This window comes from Mus musculus, chromosome 14 (assembly GCF_000001635.26).
Source record: "Mus musculus strain C57BL/6J chromosome 14, GRCm38.p6 C57BL/6J".
Lineage (NCBI taxonomy): Eukaryota > Metazoa > Chordata > Mammalia > Rodentia > Muridae > Mus > Mus musculus.
In genome coordinates, this window is record NC_000080.6 from 32278933 (window position 1) to 32302907 (window position 23975).

General features: G+C 40.4%; 1 protein-coding gene across 5 annotated transcripts in view; it reads left to right on the forward strand.

The window, feature by feature from the left end:
* The window catches only part of Parg (poly (ADP-ribose) glycohydrolase), a 96785-nt gene extending 77003 nt beyond the window's left edge, over window positions 1-19782 (forward strand). For all 5 annotated transcript variants that reach the window (XM_030247822.1, XM_030247823.1, NM_001374221.1 and 2 more), the window contains 3 exons: window positions 5167-5272; window positions 16267-16395; window positions 17258-19782. In XM_030247822.1, the coding sequence (XP_030103682.1) occupies window positions 5167-5272; window positions 16267-16395; window positions 17258-17388 (366 nt within the window). In that variant the 3' untranslated portion in view covers window positions 17389-19782. The remainder of the gene's footprint in view (window positions 1-5166; window positions 5273-16266; window positions 16396-17257) is intronic.
* Window positions 19783-23975: the final 4193 nt, after the last annotated feature.

The window sequence follows — 23975 nt, forward strand, 5'->3', positions numbered from 1 at the left end:
CCACTTGTTTTCAATGTGTGGTAGGACACGTCTGCCACAGTGCACTTGCGGAGGTCATAGGACACCTTGCAAGAGTCAGTTCTTTCCTCTCACCATACAGAGTCCAGGAACTGAGTGCAAATTCTCAGGCTGGATAACAAATACCTTTATGCACTAAGTCACCTCACCAACCCAGCATCTTATTCTTAAGAACTAATGCAAGGCAAATTAAAATTTGGAAGGAAGGAAGGAAGGAAGGAAGGAAGGAAGGAAGGAAGGAAGGAAGAAAAGAAAAGAAAAGAAAAGAAAAGAAAAGAAAAGAAAGGAAAAGAAAGAGAGGAAAAGAGAGAGAAGGAGGAGGAGGGAGGGAGGGAGGGAGGGAAGGAAAAGACAGAATTAATACAGGAACTGCAGAGACAACTCTGTGGGCCAAGTGCTTACAAGCATGAGGCCTGGGTTCAGATCCTCAGTACCTGTGTAAAACTATATAAAAACTGATGCTTGCCCATAACCCTCACAATAGGGAGGCAGAGACAGATGGGTCCCTGGTGCCTACTGATTGGCCATTCTAGATGAAACAAGCTCTATGGTCAGTGAGACACCCTGTCTCAAAAAGTAAGATGGAGCAATAGACGAATTCACCTAGCCTCAGGCTTACACACACACACACACACACACACACACACACACACACTTTAAAAAACTAATCAGATAACTTTGGGCTTCCTCAGTTAAATTCTTTCCTTATTTACACTTACGTATTAAACAGATTTATGAATTTTGAGACAAGCATCAAGAGTCACATAAAAGAGGAAATAATGTATTATTTTTCAGTATGTTTTATAAAACATGTTAGATCCTAGTAGTGATAATGTGCATAATATTTTTTATGTACTATATCAAAGGTAGGTGGGAGAGGGATAGTTTTCTAAATGAAACAGTAAAGCCTAAGACCATAACGCAGTGTGCATCCTAGCTCCATCATCCTGTTTGCCATTAGGCATTGCTGAGGAGAGGACAATGGAAATAGAAATCCTCTAGAAGAGGTCACCCTATGGAGGCTCCACCTATCCTGTTAGACCTGCATCAGGACCCAAAGTAGAGCTGTTCTCTAAAAAGCAGAGATCAGTCTCCCTTGATCCAGTGGGTACTGGGAAGCTATTTCTAATTCTGGGACAGATCAGCTGGGTGACATTTTAGACACTGGTGTTGGAAAGATTTGTGACTCCAGCTTGTAAAAGCGGCAAAGGAAGAATGAGATGCTGGTGAAATGCCCTATTTGTCTTCTTAGACTTGGGTGGGTGAGGTTACACTGTGAATACATTTCCTGGAGACATCTGGGATTGAAGCTGAGCAAAGTTGATTGCAGTTGTTTGCTGTTTTATTGAGTTTTGTTGGGATCCAGGTTTGGAGTAGGATTATTACTAAATCAAATAATAGCAAAACCAGTTACTACTTTCTACTAATATTCTTTAGAAATTCAATTGGTCATTTATAATCTTAAAACATGTGACACATTTTTTTTTCTGGAGTATTAGTATGTATCATTTCTAAGATGTTTTTCTTTAACTTTCTTGATACATAGAACTAGAAAAACCATATCTGATCTTTTTTTTTTTTTTTTTAGTTTTATAAGTAAGAAAACTGGACTCAACTATCTTCTTTCATTTTATGTTCATTTAAAAATCAGACTATTGAGATTGCTTGAGGTAAAGACACTTGCCACCAATCCCAGTGGCCCAATTTGGGTCCCTAGAATGCACATGGTAGAACAAGAGAACTGGCTTCTCCAGTTGTCCTCTGACCTCCGAAAGTGTAACTTGATGCTCACTGGCATGTATACATAGACAAATAAATAGGAAGCAGGGTGAACTTGTGCTAAGATATTGTTATTTCAGAGACAAAATGCCATCCTAAATCTCCCTTGCAAGTGGTTTTTTTGTTGGTCTTTCCTCATAAACTGTTGTCATGTCAGTGTACCTAAAAGTAACCTATAATCTCATATTTTATTATCTATTTCATCAGACTCTATTGGAATCTCTTGTGCTTTCTTATTTTCATGATAAAGTATTTATAATTGTTAGGATTGATAAGACTTCACTTACCATCTGTTCTGGTTGTGCATAGTTTACTGACTCCACAGTCTTCTCTTTGATGCATAAGACACAAACTAGTGTCTTTATACAACTGACTATTTAGGAGTTTACAAAATATATTATGACTGAGCATGGGATAATTTTAAGGCTCTTTAGTAATAAAACTTTATCCTCTTTTCCAAAAAATGTATCTTTTTAAGAAATCACAAAATACCAAAACCTCTGTATTAACTGTGTATTAGTTTAGATTAAACAAGTATGATAGGTTGAATTCATATGAATAACCAATTCTCCAGGAACAATAATTATTAATCTAGGGGAAAGTATATGTTCACATGATAGTGAAACATTGTTGATATTTATCTACCTGAATGTGTTACAAATGATCTGAAGTCCAAGTACTTATGTATCTATGTGCATGTTTATGCCAGAATAACTCCATAGCCAGGGTTTTTCTGGAAATTACCCTGCTTTCTTTCATTTCCTTTTCACTTTCTTTGTTTCTTGTTTACATCACTGTCTTCACTATTTTCTGGTCAGTCTCTAGTTTTTAATTCTACATGCCAATATATTTTTCTTTTGTTAGTTTGTTTTCAACAGTTCCCTTTGCATCCTTCAGGCTCCAGGGTTACCTTTCTCTTCCTCTCTCTCTTCCTTCCCTTTTCATCAGATTCTGTTCTGGCAGATTTCGTTCCTTGATTCTTCTCCTTATTCTTTTGGGGGTATGAATGCTTTCCTCTTTTTGAGTTAGTTATTACGTAAGGTGATAAATTGCTATGTTGTCATATATCTAGAGACAGTCAGTACATGGCCAGAGTTCAAGTTGGTTTCCCTTTTTTCTGCCAGTTTCCTCAAACACTCCAGCTTTGGTTGGGAGAAAAGAATTCACCAATATGGCACTCTAGAGAACTCCTAACAACTCTGTGGGGTGAGAACTTGACAAAGCTTCTGAGATTGCTTCCTTTTCTTATCTTTTTTTGGTCACCAATGTAAGTTCCGTTCCTGCTGTGGAGGGAGAAGGAACCTCAGCCCGTATGGTGCCTGTGCCTGCGCAGACCCTCTGAGGGGTTCCAGCATCGTACTTCAGTTGACTCTCCATATCTTTTGGACTCTGCATCCATACATTGAATGAAATGCACATTGAAAACATGTTTTACTTCATTCTAAACATGTATAGATTTGTTTTCATCTAATTACTTGCTAATTAATACATTGTTGCAACTGTTTGCAAAGCCAGACATGGTTTAAACTCTTTAAAGTATACAGGAGGGTGATGTAGGCTGTATAAGAGTGTCCTGGCTTGTGAAAGTGATTTGAACACCAGTGGATTTTGGTAACCACGTTGGTATCTACATTGGTGTCCTGAAATACTCCTCTAAAGGATACTGGGAGACTACTGTACTTCTGAACTTATAAATGCTTTTTACCAGAATGGAAGCATTTTACATTTAATCATTCTAACAATCCTTTATTTATACTAGTATGTAATTCTAAATCATTTAATTTTTAAAAGTTTTATCTGATAATATTTGATAAAACCACTAACTACCTAGTTTCCATTTCAGAGTTCTGGTTGTAGCCATTTTTTTCCAAGATTACATTTCAAGAACATATGATCTCTTTGCTCATGTGTTACTTCTAATAATTTAGGTGTTTTAAACTCTCCATTGTTGAGCCTGTTCATCACTAAACTAAGCTGTTTTTTGCTCATTGCAATGACTTAACTCCCAGTTATTTAGAGACAATGTTAGAGCTTCTAAGGTCTGTCAGTTGAGATATGCTAGGTTCAACCATCCATCTCTAGTACTCTAAAGAGACAGGTCATAGTGAAAAACAGAAAGAGGGAGAGAGGAGAGGAAAGAAGAGAGAAGACATGTGTTTCATGTAGCCATATTGGGAAGAGGAACAAATAGGGTCCTGACATGAGATTTAGCTTTAAATAGAGAGCATTGGGGTATAAGTAAACAGCCCTGGTCCCCCCATCATTGACCTATTGACCTATGTCTTGGTTCATCTGTCCTTCAGAGTTGTTAAAATTGTGTGAATTGCTACTCCTTCTGGGAGACGAGTTCCTCCATTAGGGGCAGAAAGGGATTTTCAGACCTCAGTGCATCAGATTATGCGGGTAATTGTGAGTTCATATATAAGCTCTGTACCCTGGTATTGAATAATGGTTTAGCAACAACTTATAATTAATATCTATCAGGATTTTAGTCTAGAAGGAGGGTAGAAGAAATAGCCTTGTTAATTCATCCAGACAGTATATAAATTATATTTTTATACCTTCATGGAGACTTCAGAAAACATCTTAATATATTCTTGGGGGGGGGGGGTTCACAGAAGCGTCTTTCTTTGTCCTTGCTTTTTCTGTAGGGCTATTTGCCCCAAGTAGTTCCTTTAGTTTGGTTTAGTATGCAGACTGTATTTTTGTCTTTGATACCTGAGGCAACCTAGAGAGATTTCTTTGCTGTTACGTTAAGCCTTTTTAACTTGTCTGATAGTTTCACAAAGTTAAGAACATTTAAAAGGCAGGAAGACTGACTTGGCTGATAGCAAAGGAATAAAAATCAGAAACTTTGAGACCTTAAACCAGGGTCCTCTGTGTCCAGATGAGCTTATCATTTAGTAACTAGTTAGCCAACAGCCTTAGGACTTATGTACTTGGCTGGAGTTGCTAGCAAATTCTTAAATACGCACTGGAGTCTCTCTGAGTCCTTGAAAGTAGGAGACACTGCTCCTACAGAAGTCTGGAGGCATGTTGGATCTGTGCTTTGTTGATAGCTTTAATTCCTACACATTTTCACAGGTTCCTGAAGTCTGTCTAGTTGCCTCATTTCTGGTCATTTCACCTGATAGAGAAACTCAGAGTTGCCTTGGACTGAGGGATTCAATCTGCCCAATATCAAAGCAGTTACAGCCAAACAGACTCTGGACGTTTTCACCTCTTACTCCAATTCCCTCTTTCTCTTCTATTTTGGCTGTAAGAAAAATGAGAGTGAGAACAAAGCTTGACTGTGGCTGCTGCTCTCAGACCGTCACCGTCAGCCAGTGGTTCGAGTCTGCTCACTCCTGTTCTGTGTGTCCCCTGCAGGCTTACTGCGGATTCCTCCGTCCTGGAGTTCCTTCTGAAAATCTTTCTGCAGTGGCCACGGGAAACTGGGGCTGTGGTGCCTTTGGGGGTGACGCTAGATTAAAAGGTAAGTCAGTCACTGTAGAGAAAGTGAAAAGCTCGCTGACTTGGGGTGAGAGGGTTGGAGTACAAGTTTGTCAGTCTTTACAGCCCAGGTTCTAATGTTCTGTGATAAGAGACTAAAAATCCAAGGATGTAAGAACACTTGACACTGTCGTCCTTTTCATTGCTCTGTTTGGAGGAATTCTTAGCCTCAGGTACTATTGCCATGCAGGCTGCTTATCTCTTTGATTAACCAGATCCCACAGTATCTATTTTTGGTTTGAGGGATTCGATCTGCCTAATGTACAAAGGTCAATGAGAAGGAAAACTATAAAACCAACTCAGATGTTTCAAACCAAAGTACTTTGCTCACAGGAGAGTTGTTTATGGGCACTGCTATTCACTGAACTCATTCATTCACTCACTAAGCAGATGGGCCATCTGCTGTGCTGTGGGCACTGAGAGTTGGAGGGAAATAAGATGTGGTCCCGCTCTTGACAGTCACAGCCCCGTATATGAAAGAAAGGCCTAGGCAAATGCAGCCCACGGTGCTCAGTGCTGTGATAAATACAGTGCCATGGGAGCGTGGCCTGGGGAGCTGCACGGATGGCACAGACCAGGAGACATCACAATACCCAAGAATGATGAGACATTACAAAACCCTGTTGGTAAAGCCACTGGTCCATCACCATTATAGCATCCACTGGCTTTGAAAGCATCAAATGCAGAAAGCAATACAGTTGTTAGCTAAGGAAGATCACTGCTCCATTTCATCCTGGCTGGTCTGACAGAAACTAAAAGTACCACAGACAGTTCTGGCACTTAACTTCAAGTTTGAAAATTCACTAGAATAACCCACAGAATTCTTAAGTTCCATACTTTAAGGAGACACGATACACTTATGATAAAGCCTGGAAGCTCTAACAACCTCTCACTAGTGTCAAATCACCTCTCCTTGAATGTCAGAAAATTCTGCTTGCCCCTGGTGCTCAGACTGGGTTTTCATTACATAGGCATGCTAATTGAATCATTACCTATAGGAACTCAGTCTCCCTAAGAGGTTCGTGTCTTACTTAAGGTTTCTGTTGCTGTGATTAGACACTGTGACCAAAAGCAACTTGGGAGGAAAAGGTTTATTTCAGCTTCCACTTCCATATCACAATCCATTCTTGAAGGAAGTCAGGATGCAAACTCAGGCAGGAACCTGGAGGCAGAAGCTGATGCAGAGGCCATGGAAGAGTGCTGCTCACTGGCTTGCTTCCATAGTTCACTCAGCCTGATTTCTTATAAAATTGGGTGTCCAGGAGAGGTGCTGCCCACCCAGAGCTGGGCCCTCCTACACCAATCACTTTTTTAAAAAAATGCCCCACAGACTTGCCCAGGGGCCCATTTGGTGGAGGCATCTCTCAAAGAAGGGGTTCCCTCTTCTCGACTCTAGCTTGTGTCGAGTTGCCAAAGAACTAATCAAGACAGTTGGGGTTATCTGAATCACCTCATTAGTGCCACAAACTAAGACTAAAGCAATTCTGTCTCAGTGTTCGCTCCAGGAACATAGTGCTAAGAGCCAGCTAGGAGGTGCCTAGGAACAGTAAGAGTAGACCCAGCACACTAAAGCAAATGCTTGACAGCCACACCAGGCATAGATAAAAGCCAGCAGTGACATAGTCACTGTTCTGAACCCAGAAAATGCCAGCAGATATGTAAAATCACCTAAATTCACTGTCTCCATTGAATAGCTTTGTGAAAAAATTCTCTGTAGCCATTTGACATGAATGAGCTCACACCATAATTCCATCCCATAGCCCCCTTTTAAAATTTGCACTCTGATAGTTTTCAACACCAAAAAAATATAGGTTTAATGCCAATTATTTTAATAGTTACATATTATTCTGTTCTATGTGCATAAATATCACAGTTCAGAGATTCTCTACTCGGTACAATTGATTTGTTTGCTGTTTTGCTTTAAGTTGCATATAATAACCTTCTTAGGATAAATTTCCTCAGGTAAGATTAACTCCTAGAATATGAGTGCTTTATATTTTCATACCTGATGTAGATTGTCCCCTTGAAGTATGAGCCTTGGAAAGGTGAAATATATCAGTCTCCAGTTATTCTGATATTCAGCAGTTTCCATGTTTTTTTCCATGTTTATTATTGTTTGTTTTTGTGAATCATTTTTTCATGTCTCTTCCCCGTATATTCTTGAAACAGTTGTTCTTTCTCTGGTCAGTAATAATTTCTGGTACATTAAAAAATATTAAGTGTTCAGTAGCTTGTTGTTACAGGCATTTGTTCAGGTTTGGCTTTTTTTTTTTTTTCCATGTATTTCAGCTTTTTGGTTAAATGCCACATTGGGTCTACATTTTTTGATGTTTTGTCTTTAAAATAACCTTTCTTGTCCCCTCATTTTAAAGACTACTGTATTTCATTCTGGTTCAAAAATTAAAATTGTCTGGTACATTTGTTTGAGGTTTGAAAGCCCATAAAAGAAGGATTTTGTGAGGTTTATTTTATGAAATTCTTTATTGTCTTGAATTTGTTTGAGGAATCCCGTTTTTCACTCTAGAGCTATTGATCTTGTGACAGGTACTTCTTTTTTCTGTTTTTCTTTTAAGTAAAACAAATGACTAGATTCATGTCATCAATCCAAAAACCTGGTCTGCCACAGACCGTGGCCATGTGTGCTGGGCAGCAGGAACGCTTTATAAGTGGGCTCATTTGTTTCCCTTTCCTCTCTCACCGCAGCAGCCTTGCTCCCTCCATCAGGTTGGTTTCTCCTGGGTGACTCATCTTCTCAGTTATTGAGATTTAGACTTAGGAGTCACTCTAACTCCCTCCCATGCGCTTGGTTAAATAGACAGTAGATTACTCGTCACTGTGAGGTATTGGTCGCCTATACCATGAGTTTGTTTAAGGTTGTTTTCTGACTGTGGTGAGGATCAAGCCCAAGGCTTTTGTATGTTAGGCAAGTTCCATACTGCTTTGATACAGAAAAAGATGTATTTGTGAAATAAAATATTACACATTAAACCATGACAGAAATCTGCTAAAATGGAAAGATGTCTATGGAATATTCCTACGTAGAGGTAAAATGAACTAACATACCATGTGAATCACTTTAAAAATTAAGTTATGCATGTGAAGCAATGCACATACAAATCTGAGGTTCTTTATATTTATCTGTATGTGCAAAAATTAACTACAATTTCCTCTAAGTGGATAATAGAAACATATTTTCCTTTTTTGTGGTTGTTGTTACTGTTAACAACAACAAAAACTTACCAAATATTTCATGGAGAGCATAGGCATATACAGATCTTTACCCTTGTATTTTCTTAATTAAAAATAGAAGCAAGTATTTCTGAGTTGTGTGGTGGCTAAGAGTATACAAGTTTCACAGTTTACAACTCAGTATCAGTGTCTCTAGTTATACATTAGTATAATCATTTTTTCTTTGTTTAATCAGTTGTGGGTTTTTTTTTTTAAGATTTATTTATTATTGTATGTAAGTACATCATAGCTGTCTTCAGATGCACCAAAGGGGGCATCAGATCTCATTATGAACGGTTGTGATCCACCATGTGGCTGCTGGGATTTAGAAGAGCAGTTGGTGCTCTTAACCACTGAGCCATCTCTCCAGCCCCCAGTTGTGTTTTTTTGTTTGTTTGTTTGGGGTGTTGTTGTTGTTGTTGTTGTTTAGTTGGTTGGTTAAGACAGGGTTTCCCTATATATCCTAGCAGCAGACCTTGGATTCACTGTGTAGCCCAGGCAGGTCTTAAACTCATGATCTTGCCTCAGCTTCCCTAGTGCTGGTGTTACATGAATGTGCGCCCACATCTGATCTGTTATAAAAAGAATATACAGAGAAAATTTTGTCTCTTAATTAATTGGCTGTCATTTATTACAACTGCTGTCCTATAAAGCAGGGGCTTTGTGCTGGACCCCAGTGAGGCTTTCTGCCCTCTTGCCTGCCTGGGCTCTGTCTTTCTGGAAGACACAGGAACGTGCCTTTGAATCTGAGCTCTCTTCCTGGTGTACCTGCCTATAGTGTTTGTTTAGCCATTCATTAGAAAACTTGCTTTAAATCTTGATTTTAATCTTTTCCCAAACAGGTAGGTGATTGGTGGTATATAAAACTCTCGTGTTGCTGTGGTCCTAGGCTAGGATGTTCAGTAGGCTGCGTGATTACAGCGTGCATTTTAGGATGTTTTCAATAGAAATAGAGTTTATTGAGACATAAGCCATCATAAGTATAGTTTAGTCAGTATCTTGAGGTACCCTCCACATTGGAGCTCCTACTTTGTGTTACACCTTTGTAAAGTCTTATTTGTCCCCACTTGTATGATGTTCCTGTCTTTCACCAGTTCTCTTTCAAAGATAAAACAGTGTTTTGTCTCCTTGGTATATCTGGACACACTTTATAATTTTGTAGATTATTTGGTCTTTTCTCTTTGTGGAAACAACTTTTTGTGTTTGCTTTATAAATCTTCTCTTATGAATTTTTTTGATAGGATCTCACTGTATAGCCCTAGCTGAACTCACTAGGTACAACAGGCTAGCCCAGAGCTCATAGAGATCTATGTGCCTCTGCTGAGATCAGAGGTGTGTGCCACTATAAAGAATTCTTTTTGCTTTTTCTGGGGTGTGGTTTTTGTTGTTGCTGTTTTTTTAACATCCCACTAGAATGGACTATGAGGTTGGCTTCTGACAACTACTCCAGACATCTTAAACATACATAGTCATTTAAAATTTTATCTAAGCATGAGGGCCACAAAAAGGCCATTGCAAGAATGTAGAGTATTTTTACTCAAGGAAGACTGGGAGAGAAATGGAGTGTGCGGTGCACCAGTCCTGAGCTCCATGAGATGTTTCTAAGTAAAGAGAAGTTCCTTTCTTTCTAGGCTTACTGCATTACAATCAGAATAAAGATGTTATTTCTGCTTTAAGAGTTGATTTTAGCTTCTCTGTGTGAGTTAATTATTGCAGATACATCGGCACTTGAAAAGGTGTCCCTGAAGAGTAAGGAACTTGCTTCCTGCCCAGCGGATTCTTTCAATGAAACTCTCATCCTTCATATTTTTTTCTGCTCCGTTTATGAAAATCCTGTGTAAGGTTTTCTTGTCAGTATCTACTTACGCTTCCTTCCTTGTTTATCTTTTACTATCTCCATAAGGTATTTCCTTGGCTTATAAGAGATTATGCCACTGCTAGCTTAGCATACTAAAATGTATCTTGGCATCATGGTCTACTCAGTTTCTTTTCTCTCCCTGAGCCTTGCCTAGTAAGGGAGCCATAGAGAAGATGTGTGTCAGCATTACCACGCAGCTACTGATTACCCTGAGACACTGCACACCCTTTTCTAACTGCATCTGCCTGGCTAGCTCCCCCCGCACCTCTCAGTCCCCATGTCCTGCACATAGTGTACGTGAGGTTCTCTGCGGACATGGATATGCAGACAAGTGGCAGGCTGAAGAGGAAAGTCTAATGAGAGCTATCCTTTCCTCCAGAAGGGAAGGCGGATCTTCCCATTTGAGTGTGAGCCTTCCTTTTCACCTAGAAGGGGTTATTAATGTGTCTGAGGAAAGGCCTCGTGGAATTGACCTGATCCTGAGATCAGCTCCTCCATCTCTGCAACATATGTATTGATTCCCTCCTGTGGGCGACTCTGTGGTAGCCACATATGCCTGTTTTCATCAGTGTACCTGTATGGCAGGAACCAGAACTACGTAGTTACAGGCTTAACAAGCATTGCAGTGGGGTGGCCTGAGATTAAAAGGACTCCGTGGGATTTTTTTTACATCCCATTGAAATATTCCTAATTAGACCAACTTGGATACCATTACATCCATGAGACCAAATGAACATACCCAATAAACATTAGGTTTATTAACTTTAATTAACTGGGATTTGCAATGGATTCCTTAACATATTAAGTGAAAGACTGGTAAAATTCAGAAACTTGGTATATGTTTATTTTCCATTTGGCCATTCTTATGTCCATTTAAATCAAACCTAAATAATGCCTTTACTAATTTTTTTTGCTATTTTAGAATCAAGATGGCTAAACTCAAGCCAGGCATGAAGGGACATACATGTCTTTGGTCCCAGTACTCTGACACATATGACATATGAATCAGCAAACCTAGGCTACATGGGAGAACATGTCTCAAAAAAATGCTAAACACCAGAAAAAGTCTTAATCAAGAATGGTGACAGGGTAGTGCCAGTGAGTCATCTTCTGCCATGCTATGGGTTAACTTGACCTGGGAACCCTTTAACTGAGGGTTGTGGAAGTTATCGTTGTAAACATTGGGAAAGGGTGAATCCTTAAGTAGAGAGATTATGGGCCAGACTACCTCAGGTACCAGGTCACCTCGGTACTTTGCTTCCTCTGCAGGAATAGACTACATTTCCCTTTCTCTCTCAGCTTCCCAAGAGTAAGAGCACACGGAACAATTCTGCATTGTTCTTTTTGTATTCCAGTGTTTTGTATGATGGTGTAAGGTCAAGGATATGTGGAGTGTTTGTCATCAGTACCTCCAAGATGCCTCTGTATTTCTTGATCTGGGAAATGACTTGCATGCTTTGTTTCATAGCCTCCACGTTGGTGGTGATCAGTTAAGTGTCAGAATCGTCTGATTTTCTATTCTTACTTGCATAGCTACTCCTTGTTTGTAACCTTTGTGAGACTGGGAAGCCAAGATATCTAGACTCACAAAGGAGCACAGCAGGTAAGTGTCAGAACCGACCATGTTGACCCTGACTTCCACCAAAACACCAGATGCTAGTTATCATTGTTTCCTGTTGTGAGCTAAGAACACACTGTGTTCTCTCTTGTAGGAGATGTACATTAATGAATGAATGGGTCATCCGGCTTGGTAGCAAGTTAGTAGTTACTTGTTGTATAAGAACACAACTTTTTAGGAAGAGCTTTTGTTTTTATAGGTGACACACTGAAGCATGGTGAGTGGGTAATCAGCCTGACATCACAAGCTTTGAATCTGCGCTGGATCTGGATCTAAACATGAAAGCTGACATTTGTGATGGTTAATCTAGATAGTCAACTTGATGGGATTTAGGTTTACTATAAGAACAAACTTCTGGACATGTCAGTGATTGGGTTTCCAGTTTAGATTAATTAAGATGGGACGACTCACCCTAAATGTGAGGAACACTGTCTCGTGGGCTACTTACCGCGCTAAAAGAAAGCAGCTGGGCACCAGCACTCACTCTGCTTCCTGCCTGAGGATCCACAGGGATCGGCTGCGCATGCTTTAGCTGTCACACCTTCCCTACCCTCCCTCCCTACTCTCAAGTGTGAGCCAAGGAGACCTTTCTTCCCTAAGTTGTTTTAGTTAGTAGTGAGGATAGTAATACAACAGTGCAGGGAGAGTGGCAGGCTTGAGGAAAGACTACCTGAAACAATAGATGATAAAGGTGGAATTAGTAGGAAGAGGAAGGGCAAGTCAACACTAAGAGCCGTAGCCAGGGGGTGGGATGCTCTAATGTAAGAATTGGCGTAAGCACCATGTGTGTACTTTGGAGTTCACAAGCAGAGCTGGAGACTGTCAGCGCAACCAAGGGCGTGTGACACTTCAGAAGTCTGCGCACACTGGGAAGGCATGGGCAGTGCTTTCACATCTCTGCTATTTGAGCCTTCTTGCCAGAATACACTCAGATGTGCAGATTAACCGTTTAAGGAAGGCTTGTGTCTGGCTTATGATAAAGTTTGCTTGGCCTCATGCAGAATTATTTTACATTGCAGCTTGAAAGCAATGCAGTGGGTAAGAGCATGGGACTTCGAGTCAGAATACAGGGTTCAAATCTTAGCTCTACTGTATTCTTACTAGTTGTCCTTGGATCATTACTTAGCCCTTCTCAAAATGGCAGTCATAGTTATCTTGTTCTGGTTCTGTAAGAAGTAAATGAGCTTATCCTTAGAGTTCAAGCCCTGTGATAGCAGATACTACTAATATCTCATGTGGATGCCATCAGACACCACCTGTGATACAAGATTTCATTATCTGACATCCCTTTTGGTGAGACAGTCTCTCTATATAGCACTAGCTGTCCAGGAACTCAGTATGTAGACCAAGGTGGCCTTGAACCTACAGAGAAACATCTGGCTTTCTGTAGTGCTAGTATTTACAGCACATGCCACCACACCCAGTCCTGTTTTAGCCATACTTACTTGGTTCATTTTCTATAACAGGACACAGTAAATTACATTTTCAGGTCATTCATATTTGTTTGTGGTTTTTCTCATAGTGTAACATGGTTGCCAAAAAGAAAATTAAAACCAAGCTCCCTGCAGGTTAATTTAAGTGATTAGTCTGGCACCTGTGTGTGCTTGGACTAGAACTATATGCTTTTATGTTAGACTTGGCATCTGTCCATATATCCCATTAAATTCATTCTCATCTAACTTTTGATGCAAGAGAGTTCACTTAAAACATGAGGCTTAATTCTATAGTTTTACCAAGACCTTGGAGATGTTACAGGCAGTAGGTACTGTAGGTAGTGCCATTTAAAATACTGGAGAGATGGCTTAACAGTCAGGAGCACTGGCTGTTCTTCTAAGGGACTTGGTTTCAATTCCCAATACCCCCATGACAGTTCACATGGAGTTCTGTAACTCCAGTTCCAGGGGATCCAACATCCTCACACAGATATACATGCAGACAAAACACTAAGGCACAGAAAAAAAAAATGAAGAAGAAAAAAAAACTTTGTCAATGACTTGATATATTTAAGGTCAAGTTTAATTTACTTTCCTGGAAATTTCATTTGTGTAGTTACATTGTTAACACCTGATACAGGCAGAAAAATGATAACAGTGATTATGGAATCCTAACTGAGAGTTTCCAAGGATCATCTGGTTCAATTCTGTTGTGTAACTGAGAAAAATGAAGCCAGGAGCTAAGCAAGTGGCTAACTACAGCTAGCAGAGGGTGGAGACTGGCTTGGCTCCCCTGTCTTTGTCCCCTTACTGGTCAGCATGTGCTTGTGCAGTAGTTGAGACAGGTGTGGATCAAGGCCGTCTGACGGGTCCTTTCCTAGGATTCCAAGCCAATTTTTCGTTCTCTCTAAAAGGTAAAACATGATACGTTTTGGTAAAGAACAATTCATTTGGAAGATGACAATTCATTATTTTCCATTTTTATATGCACTTTAAGGTTAATTAGGAACCTTTTAAAACTGGGTGTTCTGAAGTTTTAATGTATGCATAAGTTGGTTGAGCAGTTTTAATTAAAACTTACCTTTGCTTTGAAATTAATTCCTTTCAACATTCTAAGATTAATGAGGCCTAGTCATGGTATCTCCCAAGTTGTAGATAGTCAGTAAATACGGTCTAAACAGCAGGACAGGACTTTGATGGTATTTTAGAATCTCACATGCATTGTCAAAAATAATCATAGGTAGGCACGATAGTATACTTTATTAATCTTAGCACTCAAGTAAGTCACTGAGGCAAGATTGAGAGTTCAAGGCCAGCTTGAACCTACAAAGACCTTATTTTTTTAAAAAAAGATAAAGATAGCATGTATCCCTCTGTATATGAATATATATGTATTTTTATGCAAATGCATTTATTATTTTAATTGTGTATGTGTGCATAGAGTACATGTAGTTTCTGCTGCTGCCATGTGGGTCTGGGGTTTGAGATCGTCAGGCTTGGCAGCAGGCTCGTTTAGCTGCAGGCCATTTGAGCATAAGTTAACGTGCATTGTTTCCTTCTTTCTTAAATACAGCAGTGTGTATTCCTAGGAAAAACATTTTATTATAACTATAATTATTAAATTCATACAGATATATGGTTATGTTTATCTGTCCTTTCCTCTGTGTCCTCATTATGCCAGATGGCCAAATAGATACTAAATCTAGCCTTTTCTCTCCGGGTAGAGTCCAGGACTGGATACATTTATGTGTCTCACCTTATTTGAGTCTGGAGTATTTCCAGAAGTGTTTTATGACACTCACATGCTTGAAGTCTACAGTGTTTTATGAGTCTGGAATTGAGTTGTGCCTTCTCAGACGACTGTAGCTGTGGAACTGTGTGGAGGCATTGAGGGCACTGGACACCATCGACATCTCCACTGTATAGTTACTGTGGTCTCTCCCCCTCTTTGTTAGCCTTTAATGGATCTATGAGAAGACTGCAAAACAGAACTTCCCCAGCAGTGGCTCCTGTTAACGTTCGCAGTCGTAGCTTCTGCCCTACTCAGTGATGTTAAAGTTATTTGTTTGGATGTGTAAAATCCTAACCACAGAAAGATCCTTCATCATGTTTTAACTGCATTCCTGCCTTCTGTTTACAAAGTAAAACATACCTAGCATGAGGGCATTAGTTGTTGCCAAGTTCTGGTTTGTTCATATTCAAATAAAGATTTCTTTGAGATAAGGATTGAAATAAACTTAACATACTTCAGGCTCAGGTTTGTAACTTTGATTGGAGATGAGGAGTTCTCCGTTGTTTTTCTGTTGGAACATTCCAGGCAGGGGCTTACTCATCTAGCATTTTTAGTAACGCTGACTCCTGTGGCAGGGACAGATATCTGTGAGTGCTGGAGGGACTCAGGTGTGCTTAACAGCTTATGTGGGGAATGCTTGTCGAAGTCAGTGACAACATCAGAACTTCCCACATAAGTCTGCACACAGAAGACCAGCGAGTGTGTGATGAGACAAAATTAGTAAATCGAGCAAACAGAAAAATAATTCAAAATTAATAAAAGTAATTATACATACTACCTTGATGCCTTGATTGCTACTTCAAGAGAACCTTCCTTTCTTTGTGGCCCAGAGAAGTAACTGTGAGGCTGCTGCAGTTGAATTTATTCTCCAAACCATACCTGATGAGCCACAAACTGAAGAATTAGTGTCATCATCTACTCACCATACCTACTAACATATGCACTGGGTTTGTAAATCCTTGATCTAGGATAGAGCTGTGGCATAGCAGCCTGTGTAGCTGGATGAAAGAGGAAATGCGTGATATAACTGCTTGTCTCTGTGTTGCAGCCTTAATACAGATCCTGGCAGCTGCTGCGGCTGAACGTGACGTGGTTTATTTCACCTTTGGGGACTCAGAGTTGATGAGAGACATTTACAGCATGCACACTTTCCTTACCGAGAGGAAGCTGGATGTTGGTGAGTAGGAGATAGTTTGATGCTGACTATCTAGATGGATATGTACCAGCCAGGAGGAGCACTTGCTAAGTCTGGACGGAGCATAGTAAGAAATGTTTATCTGGGGCAAGCGGAGTAACAGCGCGCTTAAGCAGGCAGGTTCTACAGAGGTTTGTTTTTTGTTTTCTGGCAGAATTTCAGTTATGATATTGACATAAGTCTGTTGTGTTAGAGTGGGGTCTCTGGCCAGGCATGGTGGTACCTGTATCCCAGCCAGCTGGAAAGTCATCAGTTCCGGGTCAGCCTGGGGTAATATAGCCCCGTCTCACAGAAAGAAAGAAAGAAAGAAAGAAAGAAAGAGAGAGAGAGAGAGAGAGAGAGAGAGAGAGAGAGAGAGAGAGAGAGAGAGAGAGAGAGACAGAGAGTAGGAAGGTAGAATTTATGTTTACTTTTATTGATACAGAAATCTACAGGGGAGTGAGGATCTACAGAATGTATATTTGAACCATACATGAGAGGAAGATAAGTTCAAACCTGACAGTTCTCATTCTATCAGATTTATGAGACTGGACTGTATTCATCAAGTGTGTTGCTCCCGTGGGAGCTGGGTGTAAAGCTGAGCCAGTGAACTCAGCAGACAGGACATGGACAGTGGATCGTAGACAGACCATGTTATTTTAGCCTAGGTTACTTTAAAGTGTTTTTCAAATGCTAAAGTTTATGTCAGGAAAGCCTTCTAGGCATTAGAAATTCATACTATATTTTCAGAAGTCAAATCTGAACTTAATACTATTTAAGATAATTTAAAATAGCAAGTTTTTGTTTTAAGTTTTTCTATGAATATAACTTAATGTGCACATTTTTCTGGCCTTTCACTCTCTAGGAAAAGTGTACAAGTTATTGCTTAGATACTACAATGAAGAATGCAGAAACTGTTCCACCCCTGGACCAGACATCAAGCTTTATCCATTCATATACCATGCTGTTGAGTCAAGTGCAGAGACCACTGACTAGCCAGGACAGAAGGCAGGCACCTGAGGAACAAGTGACTAGGACCTCCTCTCAAAGAGACATCCTATTTGAAATGTGGGGTGTGATGTCTGAATTGACTGAATCTGATCTAAGTGTGTATATAATCCACATTTGTAATCAAGGATGCAGTCTCTTCTGCATATGCAGTTGTTTCTTGTTCATCCTGGTGGACATGCCTTTAGACATGGCTTCTTCAATTTTTCTTCTCCTTCAGTCTTTATTCTTTGATTTTTTTTTTCCAACTTGATTTCTTGGGAAAACTCAAGAAAGGTTGCACTCAGCTTCTAGATCTTTCTCTTCCTGTCTGTGTGTTGTCCAGACTGCTTTGGTGGCTAGCAGATACCATCACACTTGGAGGAAGTTACAAATCCAGAAATCTGAGTTTGCTGCAGATTTACCTGTGAGCTTCTCACTCCCAACCCTTGTTAGGCTTGTGTTGTCTACATTTTCAATTTTGGAAGTTGAAGTTTTTCTTATGTTACTTAATGCTAGTATCTTTTAGGCTAAAACTATTTTCTATTTAAGGCAGACTAATTTCCAGTTTCTCTTTTGAAACATCATCCCTATAAGTAACGGTTTTTTTCGTCCTTTTTTCCCCAGCGCTATTTTAGAAGCTGGCCAAGAGGAAAGAAAATGTAGAATAAAAGGATTTTCCTCGGATGCTATAAAGAAGCCAGGTTCAAGAGCGTTGGGGTTTTTGTTTTTTTCAAGACTTGTTTTTCCTTTGCAGCTAGGGTGAGTGCTTGTTCTGTGGTGCTGAGGGCATAGTCCTGTAACCAAAGGTCTTTGCTGGAGACTTGATGCTGATTTGTACATATGGAAGTTTCTCTGGCAGGAAATATTAGAGTTAATAAATTTCATTAATAAATCATTTGTCAGAAACTCCCATGCCACTTATATTTTATTCATACATATAAGCATTTGTGTTGTGTCTGCAGGAGTACATAAAACCCACCAACCAAGGACAGAGGACAATGAGGTCTGAGCTTTTGAAAAGCCCTGTTTCAAATCTTTTACTCACAATTGTATTTTTAAAACCATCAACAAGATAACCTATAATCGATGTCTGTGAGGCTAATCTGGAAACCAAAGCCAGTCTTACATTAACTGATTAAAATGAAATCATGAAAACCCTTTTTCAGACTTCCAAAGTTCTGGTTCCAGTCTAGCTGTCAGCAAAAGCCAATAAAAGTCAAGTCCTGATACCACAAAGCTTTTGTTAGATGCTCTGAGCTCCTTTGCCAGCACTGGCAGAAAAAAAAATGGGTCCTGGTCCAGAGCCTTAGCTCTTCCCTTTTGTACAAAAATCGGGAGGATAATGGGCTTTGGCCCGAAGGCTACCAGTTGTCATTGATGAAGCTCTTTACTGCAACAACTAAGACTTTTTTGATCAAATCACAAATCTAGAGGAGTCTGGCCTTATCCCCACTGATGCTAAAATCTCTTTCCCTTCCAGCTATTCTATGCTTTGCTAACAGATTTATGGATATATTTTATTTCCTTCTCTTTCTATTCCCACACCTCTTTCTCTTAGTCAGTCAAATGATGACGCAAGTAATTGTAACAAAAATTATAGAGCCAGGCTAGAGGACCGCTGATAATCCAGAGGACAGAAGCTTCCGCCCAGCTCCCAGTTTGTGCAGGGGTTGTGACATGGCCATCTACTAGCTGCCTCATATAGGGTTGCCAGGAGTGAAGCCTGATGAGGTGACTGTCAGTGTATCTTGGTATCAGTATGTCCTGCTGGGCTCAGATTAATGAAGCAGAACCGACTGATGAGGGACAGTTACACAGAGAACACAACAGAGCTAGTCCGTGTTTCCTTCTATCCCACCCGCATGTCCGAGGCTCACTTTAGGAAGGAGTTTCAGTGTGCCTCTGTACAGGCAAAAATGAGTGACGTCTCCCCTGTACTCAGAGTGAGGTTGAATGACCTAGAACCCAAAATGGCATTTTCTTTTTACTGCCTTGTTCCAGTTTAACCCAGAGAAACCAGTTGCATCGTTTTGCTGTCAGTTGGAAAACCAGTAAGAACCCACATTATGTCCGTTCACCAGAACTGAACTTTATAGACACTTGACTTTGAAGAGTTGCATAACAAGTGACTTAACACATAGTGTGGGTGAGCTGTCTAGACTCCTTAACAGTGCTCACGTCAGTAGGCCCTGAACTCGGAGGAAGCAGCTCTGAAGGGTAAAGAGGACAATAGAACACACGTGACATGGAGGTGCAAAGGTGTCCACTAGGAGCAGAGGGTTCAAGGGGTGCAGGGTATGCCCAAGAATTGGGAAGAAAAGGAACAAACAAACAAAAAAAAAATGCCATAATGAAGCCTAGTACTTTGTATGTCAAATAAATAACTAGTTTTTAAAAGTGGTTTCCTGTTGGAAATGCTTGTTTTCCTGGAGTGAGTCCATGCAGCCTGGATAGATAAGCTTTTGCTGTAGCTGGATTTATATCACCTCAGTCAGGCTGAACAGTATAAATGTAATCAATAGAAGGTAAAAAGTAACAGAAGGATTTCATTTAGTAGCATAGTATTTAAACCGCGGGAGTCTGAGGGATGGAAAATCCTAGGGAGTCCTTGATGAAGAGATAGGCCTGCATAGCAGGTTGTCGTTTTCTGTCGAGGTTGTAACAGAGCAGACTAAAGTCTGGGGTGTAAAGTTTCAGTGTGACTAGAGTTGGCCACCACAGAGCTATACCCTGACTCTGGTCTTGAACATGTGTGAAGACAGCACCAAAACCTGGGCCTTGTGTGCCTTCAGAATAATTCTAGCATCTAACATCAGAATATTTCTAAAAACTTACAGTACTTAATGATACATATGTGTAAGGTACATTTTATAATCCGAGGAATCTTACATTTGAGGAACCATGGTAATGTTAGTGGCAACTGTGTGCCAGTCTATTCTAAGCTCTGGTACTATATATACTTGTAACTAACAAACTCTTAGCAAGTTTATGCTCTAGAAGGAACATAGGTGCTCACGAGTCTCATAAAGCCCTGTCATGTCAGTTAGAGTGAGTAGTTAGAAAAGCTTGGGTGTGTATTTTACACATACCCAAAAGCTAGAGAAATGAACGTAAGTATATCCACCATCTTTTCTGATGATTAATTTATCCCCCATTTCACCTTTACTACATTCCTGCCTACTACCTACCTCTAAATTAGGGAGTTCATCTGAGACATTTCATCTGTAATCAATACATCTTAAAAAGATGTGCCCACAATAACACACACATAATAACACATGCATAATAGAGGACTAATTTAAAAGAGCACTTAGACATAATTGTCATTATCCTGGTTAAATACAGATAAGACCCATGGACGTGTGTGTGTGTGTGTGTGTGTGTGTGTGTGTGTGTGTGTGTGTGTGTGTGTGTGTGTGTTTAAGTACAAAAACAAAACTGGTACACTGAAAGAAGTAGAAGGAAAGGGGCAGACTAGCTAGAGACCCTGGGAGTCAACAACAGGGGTTCCTGTGGATATTCTTGTTACTTTGTAAACTCTGCTCTCACTAGAGAAACCAACAGCTGGGAAGTGCTGCATGCAGAAGGAAATGAGAAAGAAGATGTGGTTAAAAGTGTTCAGAGAAAAAATTTCTATACATTTCCCAATTTGGCGAATGACATATGAAACTTGTCAAGCTCAAACAAAATGCCCCAGAATGCAAGGTAACTTCCAAGAACTAAAGAAAAAAAAATCTTGAAAGTAATGAGCAAGGACATATTCCAGGACAAACAGTTCAAATGACTGGATTTATCAGAATCCATAAAGATGGGAAGGGAGTGCTGCAGACTGCACGGTCGCCAAAAGAATTCAGCGAGAACATAATTCAGTGGGAGAGAGCACCATGACAGTCTTGGACGCAGGAAAGCCAAGAGAACCTGTTGGCAGCTGACCTGACTAATAGCCTGGCCAAAGCTCTTAAAAGAAATGAAATGTTTAAAAAAAAAAAAAAAAAAAAAGGAGGAGGAGAAGATTATGATGATATTGGAAGATCAGAAAAGAAATGTAGTTGAAATAAAGGTATGACAAACCTCAAGATTTTTCAAATGTTTATCAAAGTTAAAGGTGACTTTATTATATGAAGGGGAAATGAAGCAATGACTCAGATATAAATATTTGAGGGCAGAAAGCAAATAGATGTAAAGTTTCCACATCACACAAACTGGTAAAATGCAACACTAAAGGGCAGGAAAAAAACCCAAAGGCTGTTCAAAATGATTAATCGAACAAATAAGCCTTTGTTTCAGCTATGGGGGGAAAAAAAGGTACATTTTATCGTTACTATTGGAAATGAGAAGTGGGTATCACTGCATATCCTGAGACATAATATAATAATCGAGGATTGGGAACCTAATGCTCACAAATTTGATACATTAAAAGAAATGGACCTATATTTGAAAAGCATCAGCCACAAATTACAGGAAGAAATCAGTAAATCAGTAGCTAATGACCTTCCAAACAGAAAGCTCCCACACCATGATTCCTAAGGAATCCTATGAAATGAAGGTCTTAAAGCAACTGTCGAGAGTGTGTTTTGGAGAGTAGAAGGGAACTCACCTAGCTCATGCTATAAGGTAAACACTACCCTCAACAACAAAACCAAGCAACACCTTTAAAGAAAACAAATTATAGACCAGTATCTCTTGACTTAAAAGTAAAAGTTTTGAACAGAGAGTTAGCTACTTAAGTCCAACAGCATAAATTTTAGATGTACATCATTACCAAATGGAATCTATCCCAGATATATAAGGCTGGGTAGTATTTTTTTTTTTAATTCGTATAATCAAGCCATCACATTAACAGTCTAAATAAAATAGAGGCGGGGCATATAGCCTTCCATATTGCGGGGCCCTGAGTTTGGTCTCTAGCGCTGCCAGAAGGAGGAAAATACCATCACATCAATAGACACAGAAAAGGCATCCGGGAAAATCCAGTTTCCGTTCACGATTTAAACCTTCGGGAAACTAGGACTAGACGGGAAGGTTCCTACCTTGGTAACATACACAAAAAGTGTTAGGTGATATTCAGTGGGAGGGACTAAAAGCCTTTCTGGTATGGTCAGGAAGACGACGAGTATGCTCCCTTTCAATACTGGAAGGGCTAGCTACTGCATACAAATAAAAGAAAATAAGAAATAAGACTCTGCTTTAAAGAACTTTAAAAACTGCTTTAATTAGAACACGATGTCATAGCCTCTCAATATAGCATGTTTACAAGAGAAAATCCTTCAGAAGTCAAAATCCCGGCTCTGGTAGCATTGGCCTTGTTATGAGAAGCCCGGCCCCTCTGCCCGTCAGGTCCTGCTGCTCTACAATTCGTTTGGTTCCCTTTTCATCTCTTCTGCTTGGTATGCGTTAGGTTTCCTGACCCCGATGCGTCACTAATTCATCTGTACCAGAATGTTCCCTTCCTGGAACTCGGGATGTTTTCGATGTCACTCTGACCTCTGTTTCTCTTAGTTAATTGTTTTAAATGCATACAAAAGCAGCTTTGTTCTTCGCATTTGATCCAGAGCCACACACAGCCACGTGGTCCCCAGAACCCTGCCAATCCAGATATTCCTTCCATAGAAAGGGATAGCATTGCTCAGCCCCCATGTCAAAGAGAGGGACCACCATGCAAGCCATGCGCCCTGGACAAAGGACCTTAAAGGTACTACACGTACTAACAGTACTGAGAGTCGGGGGAGGAGCCAGCATCTAGCCTCCTCTTTTCCAACCACTTTTCCTTCCCCCTTTCCTCTCTCTTTTTGTCCTTGTGCACACTGCAGTGAACTTTCGTCCTAATGACAAACACTCCACTTTTTAGTCCATAATCACTGTTCCTACTTCTCCCGATGGCTGAATTGCCCCTGGGAAGTCTATAGTTTGCCCACTATGCACATGCCCAGATCACTGCCATGGCCAGTTTTGGAGAACAGCATTTTCTCACAAAGAGGCTCCATGGGCAGGTGGGACAGTGCATCTGAATTCTCCTCCCTAAGGAGGGAACCTAGGGATACTCACTGGCAGAGGTGTGGGAAGGTGACTGGAGGCTAGGAAGTAGGCGGAGTCTCCGTGTGGGCAATCTATCTTCACCAACCTCACAGCTCAGTGGTATTAATCTACCCTATAAATGGATGGCTTAAAAAGTCAACTAAAAGCAAGGAACCAAGAGCGGGCGAAGCCATTAAGTCTTGAGGGATTATATAAGCTTTCCTCAGCCCGACAAGGGTGTGCTGCAGTGAGGCTCAGGCAGGTGTTGGTCGTTAATCTCTCAGAAGGGCAGTCTCTGAGTTACCCATGCTGGACTGGATGGCTGTATTATTCCACACAGAGACACGTACTTAGGAAATCAATAGTGCTATAATAGCAGAACATGACTAATGTCCTCTGCCTTTCTTTAAAACCCCTGGCTTCCTCTAGCTCAACAATGAGAGGATCTATCCAGCCAGGGGATGAACGAAGTCCTGGACCTGCACGGGGAGGGAACTCACACTCAGACAGCATCCAGGGTGCAGGCCACTGCCTTACACACACCAGAACTGACCTTGAGTCTCACATCAGAACTGATT